Source organism: Mobula birostris, chromosome 6 (assembly GCF_030028105.1).
Source record: "Mobula birostris isolate sMobBir1 chromosome 6, sMobBir1.hap1, whole genome shotgun sequence".
NCBI classification, from domain to species: domain Eukaryota; kingdom Metazoa; phylum Chordata; class Chondrichthyes; order Myliobatiformes; family Myliobatidae; genus Mobula; species Mobula birostris.
This window is the reverse complement of record NC_092375.1, coordinates 187,004,168-187,019,606: the sequence shown is the minus strand read 5'-3', so window position 1 is coordinate 187,019,606 and position 15,439 is coordinate 187,004,168. Positions and strand designations below refer to the sequence as shown.

At 41.1% G+C, this 15,439-nt stretch overlaps 1 protein-coding gene across 1 annotated transcript in view; it reads left to right on the top strand.

Moving 5' to 3' along the window:
- Nucleotides 1-15,439, top strand: part of lrp2a (low density lipoprotein receptor-related protein 2a) — a 405,821-nt gene that overhangs the window by 118,172 nt on the left and 272,210 nt on the right. The window contains exons 17-20 of the mRNA XM_072259785.1: nucleotides 2,068-2,198; nucleotides 3,182-3,319; nucleotides 5,056-5,337; nucleotides 9,088-9,327. Of these exons, the coding sequence (XP_072115886.1) occupies nucleotides 2,068-2,198; nucleotides 3,182-3,319; nucleotides 5,056-5,337; nucleotides 9,088-9,327 (791 nt within the window). The remainder of the gene's footprint in view (nucleotides 1-2,067; nucleotides 2,199-3,181; nucleotides 3,320-5,055; nucleotides 5,338-9,087; nucleotides 9,328-15,439) is intronic.

The following is a 15,439-nucleotide window of genomic DNA, read 5'->3' as shown; positions in this document are numbered from 1 at the left end:
ATGTGGGGGAAGCTTTCCTTGCCTCAATTTCCTCAGGAAGTGGAAGCGCTGCTCTGCCTTCTTATTCAGAGAAGTGATATTGAGGGAACAGGTGATGTCGCTGACCATTTTCCTCCATTTACTAATTTGAACAAATAACTTGAACTTATACAAATATTTTTGTAGTCAAACACTATGAAAGTAGGCCCCTTTGCCCACCGTATCTCTGCCGACAATTTATCACCCCATCTTCCTGAAGTGACTGGTTTTAAGGCACCGGTAAATCACATTTGCCCCTTCACTTGTCAGTAGAAACAGTCCAAACGGGATTAGTAGCTAAGCCACATGTGAAGGGTAGGATCTGGACTTGGTTGTCAGAGGCTATTTGAGATGCATGCAGTTGAGAGCATTTAATAAGGTAGTGGGAGCTTAACCTCATTAACACCGCTGGTTATCACAACGTTAAGTAATCAGGCAGTTGGGGCTTGTCAGCCATGGTTGGCAGCTTACTGAGGAGAGGGAAAACTCGGATCTCATTCTCTGCTGCCTTGTGGCTATACCCACTCATGGAGAAGGTTTTGGGAGTAAACCCCGAGGGGAAAAATCTAGAGCTGGTGTTCCTCAGACAGTCCAACATTAAGTTCCATGCTGGCTGGCAACTCCTGTGACCTCGCTAATGCCAAACTGTATCGGTCTCCAGCATTCCTTTGGACTCATCAGCTGTGTGGAGAGGAAGAGCTTGCTACATGGGCAACAGCTTGCTCGCTGGATCATACAGGCCTGGTTTGTGTATTCTGTTGACAGCTGGGGAGCAACATCCATAGTAGTCCCTGATCAACGGAGGGCCTGATTAGTCACCCATTTTTGTTTCTCCTGCACTAATCTGATTGGCCAAGAATATTTAAAGTGATTATTTAGCCCATCACCTTGCACATCTTTGAGATGTGCAAGAAAACTGGAGCAATGCTGATAAATGTGGGAAGAATCCAGAGCACCCAGAAAAAAACCATGCCATCACAGTGGAAATGTGCAAATTTCACACAGATAACATCAGATATTGAATCCTGATCGTTGAAACTCCGAGGCAGCAGCTCTACCAGCTACAGTAGTGTGCTGCCCAATTGATGAGGCCCTTTCCAGTTCTGTTCCAATAAGTCCGTCCATGCCTCCTCTTGTGCCAAGGTGAGGCCACACTCAGAGTGAAGGAGCAACACCTTATATTCCATCTGGGTAGCCTCCAACCTGATTTTCCAGTTTAAAAAAAATAATGTGCTCACCATCCCCCTCCCCTCCTCTTCTGTTCCCCACTTTGGTCTCTTACCTCCTCTCACCTGCCTATCACCTCCCTCCTGATTTTCCTTCTGCTCCCTTTCTCCTATGGCCCACTCTCCTCTCCTATCAGATTCCTTCCTCTCCGGCTCTTTACTTTTCCCACTTACCTCGCTTCACCAATCACCTTTTAGCTATCCTCCTGCCCCTCCCCCTGCCTTTTTATTCTAGCATCTTCCCCTCCCCCCTTTCTTTCCTGTCCTGAAGAAAGGTCTAGGCCTGGAATTTCGACATCCATAGATGCTGCCTGACCTGCTGAGTTCCTTCAGCATTTTCTGTGTGTTACTCTGGATTTCCAGCATCTGCAGACTTTCTAATGTTTTTGATGAGGCCCTTGTTGTCAAGATGATCTTGATGTATGCATCCATGGCCCTGCCCTCTCAGAAACATTGTAATGCAAAAATCATCTGTGTTCTCATGTCAACCTGCAACAACACTAACTCTGTCTTTCTGTAGATACTGCCTGACCTTTTGAGTGTTTTCAGCATTTTCTACTTTTATTTCAGTTCTCCAGCGTTGTTTTAAATTGCCTTCGTTCTCAGCCATCCCATTACACCCAGGTCTAGTACCGTGCAGTAATTTTCTGGGGTTTGATATAATCATCGTTTTTTGCACCAGACTCGTATACTTTTAAGAGAGTTAGTAGTTAACCAGATTAATAGAACAGTGAATTTATTCTTAGGGGCATGCTCTGTACATTGCTTTATTTAGTTATTTAATTTCACTTTGAAATTTCTTAAACATTTTCTGCTTTTCTAGTAATTTACGTCTCTATTGGGTGGATGCCTTTTTTGACAAAATTGAGCACTGTTCTCTCAGTGGTTCAGACAGACAGACCCTCAGTCGAATTAGCCAGATGTCACACCCTTTTGGTCTTACAGTATTTGGTGGTAAGTTATTCTTCTGTGAAAGTATTAGTCCTTTTACTTAACGACATATCTTAATACAGGTCCACAATCCCTTATCTGAAATCCTTGGGGCCAGTTGCATTTTGGATTTCAGAATTTTTCAGATTTCAGACCCCCCCCCCCCCCGATACCAAAAAACACGTATGCTCAAGTCCCTTATTTAACCTGTCTCAGTGCGGTGGACTTTAGGACCCGGTGGCGCACCAAACCTATGTACATCCTCCCGTATACTTTAAATCATCTCTAGATTACTTATAATACCTAATACAATGTAAATGCTGTGTAAGTAGTTGTTATACTGTATTGTTTATGGAATAATGACAAGAAAAAATTTTATTTCCAACAAAAACATTCAATAAAACATAAAAATATACAGCTTCAAACAAACCATATCAAACATTTGGTAAATGACTTATTGGAATAAATGTAGAATATCACTGTCACTATAAAACTTCGGTAACTTGTCTTTCTGTTTATTTAAATTATATACAGTGGTAGCTCTGACACTACTTTCTTCAGTAAGACGGCGCACAGGCACACCACGATCAAGCTTCTGCAATAACTCCACTTTCTGCATTATTAATAATGATAGATGCTTCTTTCTGTTTTTCTCATTGTTATCCATAGGGGTATCTGCAGCTCTTTTTGATATTTTCCCAGTGAAATTAAGCACAAAGTCACCAGTGAACACAAAAATATCAGCGAACAGCAAATGCACGTATAACCAGTACGAGCGCTGAGCCACAACTGATGTCTGGCGGCCTCTGCTAGTGCTGCCACGTCACACCTGAGTGCCGTCAGCTGTTGGCGAGAAAAACTTTGGTTTTCAGAGCTTTTTGGATTTCAGAATTTCAGATAAAGGAATGTGCACCTGTAGAATAAATCCTAAAATTTTACAGCTTAAAGTCATGTTTATTTCATGCAGGACAAAACTCATTAAACCGATTCTTCAACTTTTCTTACAGATTATGCATATTTTACGGACTGGAGGTTGAGGGGAATTGTCCGTGTGCAGAAAGTAGATGGTGGAGGGATGACTATTATCAGAAGAGGCATTGACAACATTATGCATGTAAAATCCTTTGACGCTTCTATCCAGACTGGTAGGTGTGAATATACAGATTGTATTCATTTTATGTATCTGAAGAAATCTATTAGATTCAAATTTAGAATTATGCAGAAGGTAATGAGAAGAAAATGAATGTCCTCTGCAATGTGCAGGGCACAAAATTTTTTACGTCTTGGTTTGCCAGTACAAAAATAGCAGAAGAAAAGCCAATTTTACCACAAGTGAAATGAGCAATAAATTAATAATCAAATTTAGTTGAATGACTTGCTCTGGATAAAACCTGTTGTTGTGTATTTAATATTTCAGTAATATTGTAAATATATTGTTTGAGCATTCTTTGTTGTTTACATAGTGCATTGTAAGTTATATGTAAAAGTATGTAAATGGTACTCGTAATTATGCCACCACACTTATGGACACACCTCACTTAAAGTAAAAAAAAACTAAGATAGGCTCACCTTACCAGTTCCGAACCTATCCTTTAATTGATTTAGTGTTTTGAAGTTACAAAACATATCATTTGTGACCTTTCAAAAGATCAGCAAAAGTGCTGTCATGCCTGAGTTGGCAACTGCTCATTTAGCATTTGTATTGTCCTTTTGACGTTGAAGACTCAGGTAACCTAGAAACACCCCAGTAGGTGTCAGCCTCTCTTATATAGGCACCTCCTGGGTTAGGGAAGCTCTATTGTAAAGAAATCTGACTTTTGTATGTTTTCTCATAGATTTTTAGTTCTGTTTTTCAAGATAGCAATAATAACACAATCTTTAATTACATTTATTAACAGTAAGATACAATATCTGTTGCATTAGTTTAATTGTGGATAGGTGCAGGGTGAATAGTCTATGAAATGAAAGAATTATGTTAGATGTATGCAGTGATACTGTTGTCCTATGAACAAAGTCACCAGAAGAACACAGCGTGTACGTATGTATTAGTCTCTTTATTCGACAAAATGAGACACAGCTGGCATCATATTGAGACCGATTTCTCTCTCTCACTGAGGGTGAGATGCCCCATTTTATTAGATAACAGGACATACCATCCTTAACTTAAGACTACAGGTGAATTAGAATATGATGCTCCCCACAATGTAATTACAATCACATTACAAAATAAACAGAAATATCTACCTTAAGTACAGTGCACAAACAACATATACACATTTACACATCTCCATTACTAAAGTGATGAAATCTTCCTCTGCGTATGGTGGAAAACCAGCCCAAGTGCATCAGCTCCATTTAGGACCTGGAATGAGAGTATACCAGGGAATAAATTGAAGTGCACATACTCAGTGCAATGACAGCAGAATGACAAGTGTGAGTGAGTGTGTGTGTGAGTGTGTGTGTGTGTGTGTGGAGTGTGTTCACCGAGTGCTGTCTGTTACAGTGAAATAGAGAAAAATGATGAGATAATGTGGCTTTTGAAGGGTAAGTAAGCTGCTTTATCTGTGAAATTTTGGCTTATGCCATTTAGATTGTGTAGGAACCTGCGATTCTCACTTGAACTTTGGGTCCACATTTTTGTTAAAAAGGAAAATACTCTTGCTGTGTTTAATGAATGGTCGTACCAATATTATAACCTGGATCATTTCTGTGAATTAAGGCATTCTACTTCAATTATAATTAAATAACACCTGTCTGATTAAATAAAGCAAATATTTTATTTTAAAACTTATTTATAATAATGAAACCATATCTTGGTTTTGTATTGAAATCCTATCTTTTATGTCCATCTGATAAGCATTCTGCTATTTTTAAAATATAGGATCTAACTCCTGTAACAAACCAGCAAACCCCAATGGAGACTGTAGTCATTTTTGCTTTCCGACACCCAATTTTCAGAGAGTCTGTGGCTGCCCTTATGGAATGAAACGGGACTCCAACAACCTAAACTGCATTGAAGATCCATTCAGCGAGCCACCCAAACCACAATGTGCCACCTTCTCTTTCACTTGTGCCAATGGAAAATGCGTGCCAGGTTACAATCGCTGCGATGGAGTTAATGACTGCCTTGATAATAGCGATGAAGTTAACTGTGGAACTTTAAGTACGTACTGTTGAAATTTACATACAAACCAACCAATATATCAGTATAATTGAAAACTTTAGTGTGCTAATGAACTTGCTTAAAATCCTCCAGTTGTACCAGATCAAATTTACCTTTCAGCACATTTAATTAAAACATTCTTGGGTTAAGAAATAAATATTATGACATTTTACAGAATGTCATTAATTGTCCTCTGTTCTTAGAATGCTTATCTTTGTTTTGTTAATTAAATTTATAATATATCTACCAGTATAATTCAGAAAGAATTGATTGCACATAATTACTACATCATGAGTGATACCTCAAGTAGTGTTTTGATTCATGCACCAGTGACTGTGAATTCTGGTAAGTAGTAACAGCATCAAAGCACAATTTAAAATGGGAGGATATGCTTGAGGTAGCTATATTTTTTTTATGGGAATAATACTGTGAAATAGATTTGATTTCCAAGAATGTCCATGCATGCTGTTTTAATAGACAGTGTCTTTAAAAAAGCTACAAAATAAAGTATATTGAAGTAACAAATAGATTTTTTTGTACAAATCTTATGATGCAAATAGAGAAAGTAATAAAGAGCAGGTTTGTCACCACCTTTGGTTCGGCCAGCGACACTGGGGTCATCAGCAAATTTAAATGTGGCAGTGGAGTTGTGCTTAGCCTCACATTCAAGGTATGAAGTGAGAGGAGCAGGGAACTAAGCACACAGCTTGGTGCTAATGGAGATTGTGGAGGAGATGTCGTCGTCCATCTGAATAGACTAGGATCTGCGAGTGAGGAAATTGAGGATCCAATTACACAATGAGGTATTGAGTCCAAGGTCTTAGAACATAAAACATGGAAGAGTACAGCACAGGAGCAGGCCGTTCAGCCCACAGTGTTCACAAGCAAATCAGAAACACCCAAACACTAATTAGTCCTGAAGTATTCAGGGACATTTTCAACCTCTCACTGTACAGACAGAAGTTCCCACCTGCTTTAAAAGGGCAACAATTATACCAGTACCTAAGGAGAGTCGTGTGAGTTGCCTGAATGACTATCATCCAGTAGAAATCACATCTATGGTGACGAAATGCTTTGAGAGGTTGGCCATGGCTAGAATCAACTCCTGCCTCAACAAGGACATGGGCCCACTGTAATTTGCCTGTCACCACAATAGGTCTATTGCAGATGCAATTTCAGTGGTTCTTCGCACGGCCTTAGATCACCTGGAAAATACAAACACTTATGTTAGGATGTTGCTGGTTGACTATAGCTTAGCGTGTAATACCATCATTCCCACAGACCTGATAGATAAGCTACAAACCCTGGGCCTCTGTACCTCCCTCTGCAATTGGATCCTTCACTTCCTAACCGGAAGACAACAATCTGAGCGGATTGGTGATAATACCTCCTCCTCGCTGACAATCAGCACTAGTGCACCACAGAGATGTGTGCTTAGCCCACTGCTCTACTCCCTCTGTACTGTGTGGCTAGGTATAGCTCAAATGGCGTCTGTAAGTTTCCTGATGATCCAGTTGTTGGTAGAATCTCAGATAGAGATGAGAGGAGAGAGATAGACCAGCTAGTTGAGTAGTGACAGCAACAACTTTGCAATCAATTTCAATCAGACAAAAGAGCTGATTGTGGACTTCAGGAAGGGTAAGATGAGGGAACACAAACCAATCCTCACAGAGATAGTAGAAGCGGAAATAGTGAGCAATTTGAAGTTCCAAGCTGTCAAGATCTCTAAGGATCTAACCCGGTCCCAACATATCAAAACAGCTTCAAGATTGATAGCATTGCATTTTTAGTGTTTTTTTCTCTCATTGTTTACAAATTCAGTACATGTATATTAATAATATACATGTACTGAAATAAAGGTCTGATTTTATTTCCTAAAATTATAATGTACTATTGACAAAATATAACAATGTATGGATATTGTTGGTGTGTTTTGTGACTATTTTCTGTGCACTCAGAAAGTGTCTATAGGTAAAACAGGTGAAGCACTATTTTTACACAATGTGTTTTAGCATCTTATTAATTTAATGTGGAATAGGCCTTTCCAACACTTTGATCTGCGCTGCCTAATTTTATCCTAGCCTAATCACACTTCAGTTTTTTGCAATGACCGATTAATCTACCAACCAATATGTGTTTGGACTGTGGGAGGAAACCGAAGCACCTGGAGGAAACCCACGCAGTCATGGGGAGAACGTACAAACTCCTTACAGGCCGTGGCGGGAATTGAAGCCCAATTGTCTGTACTGTAAAGCATTCTGCTAACCACTACGCTACCGTGACAGCCCACTATTACTTCCTGAGAATTGTACTGAAGTCTCAGTCTTAATTGCATGCTTATATATCTGGAGTCAGAACTTGAATCACAACATTATGAATCATAAACACCAGACTGCCGTTGAGATGAGGTTTATACTTGACCTTATCAGACATCTTGTATGTTCCACAAGGTTATTTGGTATCTTGTAAATTAATTAGATATCTTTAACTTACTGCTCATTACACCAGGTAGGAGGCAAAGAGTGGGATCAAGGAGGCCTTTTCTGGTGGCTGCAGTGACCAGTGGGGTGCTGCAGGGGTCAGTGCTGAGACAGCTTCTTTTCACATTGTCAATGATCTGGATGAAGGAATTGATGGTTTGTGGCCAGGTTTGCAGACAATACGAAGATAGGTGGGGGGGGGGGCAGGTAGGAGGGAGTCTGCAGAAGGACATAGACAGATTGGAGAAACGGGTAAAGAAGTGACAGAATATAATGTAGGAAAGATTTTGACAGAAGGAATAAAAACAGACTATTTTGAAATGGGGAGTAAATTCAAATATCAGAGATGCAGGGTCACTTGGGAGTTCTTGTACAGAATTCACTCAATGTCAGCTGGCAGGTTGAGTCAGTGGTAAGGAAGGCAAATACACTGTTGGCATTTATTTCAAGAGGTGTAGAATACAAAAGGAAGCATGTAATGCTCAGGCTTTATAAGACATTGGTCAGACTACACTTGAAGAATTGTGAGTAGTTTTGGGCCCCTTATCCAAGAAAAGATGTGCTGGCATTGGAGAGAGTCCAGAGGGGGTTCACCAGAATGATCCCAGGACTGACTGTGTTTAGGGCAGCTTTGAAGATCCTCCATCTCCGTCTGTATAGAAGAATTCTTCATTGCTATTTCCATAATAATTGTTATTGTTTTTGACCATCAGGGTTGTTATCCTTGAACTGAACCCCTGAACTTGGTGGACCACTCCTAGTCTGGCCTCTACCCTTTGACCTGTTTGACATGGGAGACTCTACCAAAAGCCAAAGCCTAAAGTCCTGACACCAGCCAACATAGCTGTCTGGGTTATTGAGACATGCGGGCCTCCAAACCTTACGACAAGTCGGTGGTCCTCTTGGAGGAGATATCTTTAAGTTTCTGCATTCTTTACTATTCTCACATTATGAGATTATTCTTAATCCCTAGATCAGCCACCTGTTGTTTCATTCAGTTTCAACATAAAAAAGTATAACAAATTGGTTCAAAGCTCAGATGCTCAGAATAACAACACATTTTTACAGGGTCTCACTGTAGGGGCTATAATCTTGGAATTAAATCAAATTAAACACAAAACACTTTCTAAACTAACCACTAGGCCACCATGCCTCCCCATATCTTGTGTATGTAACCTGTGAACAGGAACTTTTACTGACTTACTCACTTAAGCAAAGTCATGTTTTGATACATATTTCTGAAGGCTGTTGTCTTATTTCTGTGTATTAGATACTACATGTTCTTCATCGGCCTTTACATGTACAAATCTCCAATGCATTCCAAATTACTGGAGATGTGACGGACAAAACGATTGCTCTGATGGAAGTGATGAACAGGAATGTCCAACCCATGGGCCCAGCACTTGTGCAACAGACTACTTCACCTGTGCTAATTCCTACTGCGTCCCTAAGAGATGGGTATGCGACACGGACAATGACTGTGGGGATGGCTCAGATGAGCTGAGCTGTAGTGAGTATCATATTTTTTGCAAAATGATTTTATAAGTTTAAATTATAAAATTAGGCTACTTGAAATGAAACTACCCAGTTTTCTTTTGTGATTTAGTCTGATTTTATAGCCATCTGTTTTAATAGTTTAATAAATTGTGACTTAACTTACTGCCCATTACACCACTGGCGTTTAAGGAAGCGTAGAAGATCCTCCATCTCTGAATGTCCATACCATTGCACACAGATATACAATGATCCTTCATTGAGTCTTTTAAGAGTTACTTAGAAACTAGGCACATTTGGAGAGAAATGAACTTTGAAGATGAATTATTTGATAGTCTGTTTGTTTTTCATCTACATTCTGATACAATATGTCATTTATTGCTGAAATTCTACTGCCCAATATGCTGTTAGTGTTTAGGTCCTCCATCTCTGGTGCTGTTCAGGACTTCCTTCATTGTGTCAGTAGCTCGGTGTTCACTACCATCAGCCATGCAAGTCCCGGGTGAAGTTTCAGGAATACCATTGCACTCAGATGTAGAAGGATTCTGAATTGCTGTTTCCATAACAATTTTGTTTTACCAGTCAGAGTTGTTAGCCCTGAGCTGAACCCCCAAACCTGGAGGACCGGTGGACCACTCTTAGTCCAGCCTCTACCCTTTAACTTGTTTGACATGGGTGACCCTACCAGGAGCCAAAGCACAAAGCCCGAACTCCAGCCAACCTAGCTGTCCAGGTCATTGAGACATGCAAACCTCCAAACCCTACGATAAGGTTATGGTCCTCTTAGAGGTTTCGTGTATTGAGTGGAGATAAATTTGATAGCTCTAGGCATGAGTGTTGTGATGCATAGTTCAATCACTCCTATCCAGCTTGGTACTTCCTGCGTATCGCACTGAATCGACATGCAGCCAGGACTGACCGGGTGCCTCATTTAGCTCATCAACTCAATTTGATTAGCAGCAGTTAAATCAAGTTTGTGCTTCTTGCCACAGGTGGCTGAGGAGGCCAGGTCACTGGGTGCACTTAAGGCAGAGGTTGATAGGCTCATGATTAGTTAGGGTGTGAAGTGTTATGGGGAGAAGGCAGGACATTGGAGCTGAGGGAGAACGGCTCAGTCATGATGAAATGGCAGGGCAGACTCGATGAGCAGAATAGCCTAACTCTGCCCCTAGGGTTATGGTTTAAGATTAGAAATGGCATTCAGTTGGAATTCAGATACAAGGAAACCCAAGCAAATTCGTTATCAGCTGACATTTAGTCCTTGATTTGCAATGTGATCAGTGCAGGTTTATCCCAGGCTGATCGGCTGAATGGCCTGATTCTGCTGTAGGTCTTGTGGTCTTAAAAACAACCGTCATGTCTTAAAGAAGAGATGCATAAGACAGTAGAGGGAGCTGTAAGGTGTTCTCAAAAGTCATCTTGGAGATTTTCGGTTCATCAAAGTCAAGTTTATTGTCATCTGCACAGGTAGATGTATGCACAGGTGCAATGGAAGCCTCACTTGCAGCAGCATCACACGTACAGAGCATCATATTGTGGTACTACACTGAGCAAACACACCATTGCTGCTTTGATGCTGGAAGTCTTAGAGCAGGAGCAGGAGAGGAACAAAGGTCCATGAGGTACTGCAGACACATTAAGGAAGGCAACATTTAAGAGGACAATTGTCAGAGTAAAGTCGGAAGACTTGGTATTGTACTACAGACAGTTAAATAACCTCACTGATATGGTCAGGGTCAGTATCTCTAAATGCCATATCCCACCAACTGGTCAATAGTTTCTGACAATTCTCCTTTCATCACTTAATATTTCAGTAATATTTGAGCAATATTGTAAATATATTGTTTGCAACACACACAAAATGCTGGAGGAGCTCATCAGGTCAAGCAGCATCTATAGAAAAGAGTAAACAGTCGACATTTTGGGTCAAAACCCTTCTTCAGGACATTTTCTTTTTCATGGATGCTGCCTGACCTGCTGAGTTCCCCCAGCATTTAGTGTGGGTTGCTTTGGATTTCCAGCATCAGCAGAATCTCTGTGTTAATAATGTATTTCTTGATTAATTATTCTTTGTTGTTTAAATAATTAAATCATGGACAGGTACATGGATGGCAGAGGTATGGAGGGCTATGGTCCCCGGTGCAGGACAATGAGAGTAATCCTTTCAAATGGTTTCAGCATGGACTAGATGGGCTGAAGGGTGTGTTTCTGTGCTGTACTTCATAATGACTCCAATTCATTATGGGTTATGTGTACAAGTACGTGCATGGTATACGTCACCGTGACATCATGTCAAACGTGCGCACCTCACTTAAAGTAAAAAATTAAGTTAGACTCATATTCTGGACTCTCCTTGTTTTCCTTTCAGTTAATTTTTGGTTTAGTTACAAACCAAAACAATTGCGTCTCCAGCTTTCTCCTCTGTGAATTTGAATTCCTTCATGCATTTCAAAGTCGTATCGTTGCAAAACTCACTGTGTATCTGTCATCTATATCACTCAGGCACATAACACCTCACTTATTGGGACATTTCACCACCTCCTAAAGGAGAAAATCTCCTGCAGCTTCAGATGAGAGTAGCCAGTTGATAGAGTACAAGCACAGCAGCTTTGCCAGAACCTGATGGAGGAGCTAGTTCTTGTGGTGTTTAGTACCAGTGATTGTAAAGTCCGTGGTCGGCAGTGGATTGGAGGGCGTAAGAGACAGTGGCTTGTGCTCTTCTTCAAATACCAATTCTCCCACTGCTTAACAAGTCAACTGTGCATCTGTCTCTTAATTTCTCCCGTTAACCCTATCACAATCCTATTCTCACATCTTTCTCCTTGCTGATAGCCCAGCACGGTCATTTTGTCAAACGGTGGTGAAAAACTGAGAAGAAAAAGGGAATATTACCCAATTTGACACTGCAGATTTTGATATTGCATAAAATTTGGCAGCAAGGATCTGTCTGTCTAGGTACCATATCCGATGCGGACTTTGGTGACCATGGTTTTCCATATAGATATGTTTTTTGGATGACTTTATAGATATGTTTTTTGGATGACTTCCATTTCCTCGATGTGTAGCCACCTGACTATGCTTTTGATGTACATAAGCCGAGGTCTTCCTCTAGGTTTGCTCCCCTCAATCTTTCCAGAGAGTATGAGTTTTTCTAGTTCAGCGGTCCCCAACCACCGGGCCGCAGAGCATGCGCTACCGGACCGCGAGGAAGTGATATGATTTGGTCAGCTGCACCTTTCCTCATTCCCTGTCACGGCCACTGATCAGCCATTACGCATGCGAGGTCATGACCCGCACGTCATCCGTGTCAGGGCGGGAAGGCGATCAACTTCTCGAGCTTGCAAATGATGACGGGCTGAAAAGTATGTTTGACATAACATCTCTGTCGGCATTTTGGATCAAAGTCAAGGCTAAATATCCTGAGATAGCCACGAAAGCACTGAAAACGTTGCTTTCATTTCCAACATTTTTCTGCTAAGTGGAGTTTTCTGCAATGAATGCAACGAAAACTAAATTGCGGAATAGACTGGACATCAGGAACCTCCTTCGAGTATCACTGTCTCCCATCACCCCTCGATAGGACAGTGTTGTTGCAGGGAAACAAGCCCAGGGCTCCCACTGATTCAGCGATATTGGTGTGTTGCAATGATTTTATATATTCATACGGGGAAAATATGTGCTGTGCGTTTAGTATCCAAATATTACTTAAAATGTTATGATGCTATTGACTTATAAGTGACCTATATAACCATATAACAATTACAGCAGGGAAACAGGCCATCTCGGCCCTTCTAGTCCGTGCCGAACGCTACTCTCACCTAGTCCCACCGACCTGCACTCAGCCTATAATCCTCCATTCCTTTCCTGTCCATATACCTATCCAATTTTTCTTTAAATGATAATATCGAACCTGCTTCTGCCACTTCTACTGGAAGTTCGTTCAACACTTCAAGCTCCCCTGTCCTCCCCTGATAATTGACTTAGCACTATATTCATGCGAGGAAAATATGCGCTGTGTGTTTAATATTAAATTCGTTAAATAAACCCTTTTAGAAACAAAATTGAGTGTATTACCCACTTATCACCTATATTCCGGTAGTGATTAACACCCACCCCAACGAACAGAATCGCCAAAAAGGATTTGCTTGGGGGGGGGGGGGAGGAATCGGCAGGTCACGACATGCATGCGCATTGGTGCCCGCGCAAGGCTCCATGGTCATTGTAGTCTTTTGGATAAATAACGCATTTGACTGCTACTCTTGTTCGTTGGCAACCCTACCCTCCACTCCTCCCCGCCCAACCCCTGGTTGGCCGGTCCGCAAGAATATTGTCAATATTAAACCGGTCCGCAGTGCAAAAAAGGTTGGGGACCCCGTTCTAGTTCATATTTCCACATGATGTGTCCTAGAAATCTGAGTTGTCTTTCTCTTATTGTTGGTATGAGTGATCGAACTGCTTGGGTTCTTCTGAGAACTTCTTCATTTGATGTGTGTGTGGTCCATGATATTTTTAACATTCTCCCTTAGAACCATAATTCAGCTGCTTCTAGTCTCTTTTCCATTGCTGGAGAAATGGTCCAGCATTCACTTCCATAAGTCAGGATAGAATAAATGTAGCACTGCAGTATTCTGTTTTTAGTGTACGTGCTCATCTTTCTGTCTGTTAATATGGTCTTCATTTTTTGGAAAACTTCTTTCGCCATTGCTATTCTGTATTTGATATCTGTGTCGCACCTGCCATCACTTGTTACTAGGCTGCCAAGGTATTTGAATTTGTTGTCTTGTTTGATGTTTGTATTTCCGATCTTGATCACACATTGTGGGATGTTTGTCTTTCTGGAGGTGACCATGCTTTCTGTCTTCTTGGTGTTGATTGAGAGGCCTCTGCGATTACTTTCTGCTGCCACTGTAGTGAGTAGTTCTTGAAGTTTTGTTTCTGAGTCAGCTATTAGTACGATGTCATCAGCATATCTGATGTTATTTATATTATGGCCTCCAATTGTGAATCCTTTGATGTCTTTGATACTTCTCAAGATATTTTCACTATACAGGTTGAATAAGTCTGGCAAAAAGACACAACCTTGCCTGACTCCTCTCATGATATTCACATACTCACTCACTTCTCCTTCTATTCTGATGGATGCTGTCTGGTCCCAGTATAAGTTGCTTAAGAAATGTATATATTACCCATCTATGTCAAGATCTTGAAGCATTTCCAGATGATCTTGCTGTCTGACAGTGTCAAAAGCTTTTGTGGCAGCAAGGGTACAAGCACAAAGTGCATGCTGTGAGCAACAAGCTACACATAGCTTTCGTCTGAAACATTGGAAACGAATGTTGCAGCAAGCTCACTCCCACCTGGATGATGCTGGTGGCATTGTGAGAATCACAGTTTTTGATTTCTCTAGTGCCTTCAATACTATCCGGCCACTCTTCTGAGTGAGAAGCTGCAAAGGTTGGGCGTAGACAAATCCACTATCTCCTGGATTTCTGACTATCTGACAGACAGACTCCATTTTGTACAGCGGGGTAGTTCTCTGTTTGAGATGGTGGTGAGTGGCACTGGAGCCCCACCAGGGACTGTCCTGTTCCATTTCTGTTCATACTGTGCACCTTCAGTACAAATCTGAGTCTTGTCACTTGCAGAAATCCTCTGATGACTGCAATGGTTGGATGTATCAGAGATAGGCAGGAGTCAGAGTAGATGACTGGTGGACAAGTTTGTGGAGTGGTGTGGAAGCAATTACCTGCTCCTGAATATGACCAACCAGGGAGATGGTGATTGATTTTAGGAGGAAGACTGTGATGAGTCCTGTGTACATTCTCTGAGAAGTTGTTGCAGTGGTGGAGGTGTACAAATACTTGGGTGTTCACCTTGACAATAGATTTGACTGGAAAACCAACACCAAGGCTGCTTACAAGAAGGGGATGAGCAGGCTCTATTTTCTAAGGAAGCTGAGATCCTTCAATGTGTGCAGCGGGATATTGGAGATCTTTTATCGGTCTGTTGTAGTGAGTGCAGTCTTCTTTGTGGCTTTATGTTGGAGGATGCAAAAAGACTAAATAAACTCATCAAAAAGGCTGGATCCATCCATGGCTACGACAAGGATCACTAAACAAACTTTTATC